Below are 2,131 nucleotides of genomic sequence, written 5' to 3' on the forward strand. Positions count from 1 at the left end.
ATTTTTTTTTTTTTTTTTTTTTTTTTTTTTTTTTTTTTAATTTTCTTTTTATATATTTTTTCGTAAAATTTATATAACATTTCTTAATATTTTTGAGAAAATTTTATATCTCCCTTTTTATGTTTATTCTTCGGTTAAGATAATATTTATAAAAATTTACTCTAAAAAAGTAGATGAATTTTTAAATATTATAAATCTTCATAAAAATATGTAAACCAATATTGAGAATTTTTTTTTTTTTTATTAATTTTTTTTTAATTCTATAATTTCATAATTATATAATAATTTAGCATGTAAAAGAGAAAAATGTTTATCTACACCATTTCTTGTTGCAGTCATTTGTATAACTCCTTGCTTTTCTTTTGCTTGAAAAAAAATTTTGCTGTTAAGATAATTTTTCTCATGTATACCAGATATACTTAAAATATGAATTTGATTATTACCTAAAATATTGTGAAGATTTTTATTATTACATACAAAATGTTTAACAAAATTTAAACTAGAATAAGAATTTTTATATATAAATATTCTTTTAATTGCTAAAATGGATGAAAAGAAAAATGCAAATAACATAACTTTCATTAAATTTTTTTGAGTATTATTAAAAGTTTTCTTCTTATTGTCATATTTATAAAAATAAGAATTATCTATGGGATTACCATATATAGCATCTATTTGATAAGAATAATTAAAAAAATTGTTAAAAAAATTATTAATAAAAAATAATTTAGATCTTTCATCATTTTGATCAATTTTTTTTTTAACCAGTATTATATTATCTATTTTCCACGTAGATCCATTTCTAATTATATTATGAATTTCTTCTTTTTTATTTGCTAAATCCCTGTTCTCATTAAATATTCTATCTTCATTTTTTAAATTATTTTTTTCATTATCATCACTTGCAATAAAAGAAAATAAAAATGATTTTATTTTTGCAATACAATTTTTTATTTCCTTTTTTATTAAAAACGGATTTTCTAAATATAACGAAATATCTTTATTTTCATCATCGTAACTATTAGAATCTTTTTTTTTTTTTATATTGATAGCATTTATGTTAAGATATATTTTTTCATTATTAAATGAAAAAAGTAATTCACATTTAGCTCTTTTATTAGAAGAGTCTATGTTACCTTTTTTTTTTAGTAATTTAAGACAATCTTTATTTGAAAAATCTAAATATAATTTTAAAATATTTATTGCATCAAAAATATAAGGATGGCGACTTTCGAAATTTTTGTAATATTTTAAACTAAACAACAAACTACTATTTATTAATAAAAACCATGTACTACCTAAATAAAAAGCAAATTTGTTTTTTTTATAAAAATAAAATATATTTTTTTTTAAATACATTATGTATAATTTTGTAAAATAATTTATTATTGTATCCTATTTTTTTTTTTAATTCCTCCATATTATCTTATTAAATATTTGTAAGTTTTCTTATCCTTTTTATTTTTTTTTTTTTATATGTTTTCTCACTATAATTTATTGCAATTTTGTTAAGATTATATCAAATAAATACATTATATATATATATATTGTTACACATTTAAGTTTAAAAATTTTTTCAAAATAATATATATATATATCATTATTATTAAAATACTAAAAATAAAAAAAATTATATTTGGTCATGCAAAAATCAACTGTTCTTAGTTTTTTTCTTATGTAAATAAAAGCAAATAGTATATTAATAAAAATTAATATATATATATATATATATATATTTTATCTTTTTTACTTTATAGAAAAAAAATTAATAAAATATATTTAATTATTTTTATTTATGAATAGTATTGTAATCATATAAATGATTAAGGGAATATAAATAAATGTTAAATAAAAGTATACCTTTATTTTTTTATATATAATTTCATATAATAAAATATTTCTACTTATTTAGTATTATTTACATTATTTTAAAAAAAAAATTGTTTGTGAAACTTTAATTGTATATTATTTTTTATATATTACTATTATTTATTTAATTTTTTTAAATATAGTTGACAACATATTTATTCCTTTTAATTATATTTTAATTTTTATAAATTATATCAATAGAATAATAGCAATTTCTATGTGTAAAAAAAAAAAAAAAAAAAATTACAAAATAAAGGAAAAA

The 2,131-nt window shown here is 14.8% G+C and overlaps 1 protein-coding gene across 1 annotated transcript; it reads right to left on the minus strand.

The window, feature by feature from the left end:
* Positions 1-243: 243 nt before the first annotated feature.
* PGAL8A_00393100 (conserved Plasmodium protein, unknown function) lies at positions 244-1,359 on the minus strand (the record flags this gene model as incomplete). The annotated part of the gene is made up of 1 exon (XM_028670280.1): positions 244-1,359. The coding sequence occupies one exon, from the start codon at positions 1,357-1,359 to the stop codon at positions 244-246; it is 1,116 nt and encodes a 371-aa protein (XP_028527048.1).
* Positions 1,360-2,131: the final 772 nt, after the last annotated feature.

Source organism: Plasmodium gallinaceum (assembly GCF_900005855.1).
Source record: "Plasmodium gallinaceum strain 8A genome assembly, contig: PGAL8A_v1_108, whole genome shotgun sequence".
Classification (NCBI taxonomy): domain Eukaryota; phylum Apicomplexa; class Aconoidasida; order Haemosporida; family Plasmodiidae; genus Plasmodium; species Plasmodium gallinaceum.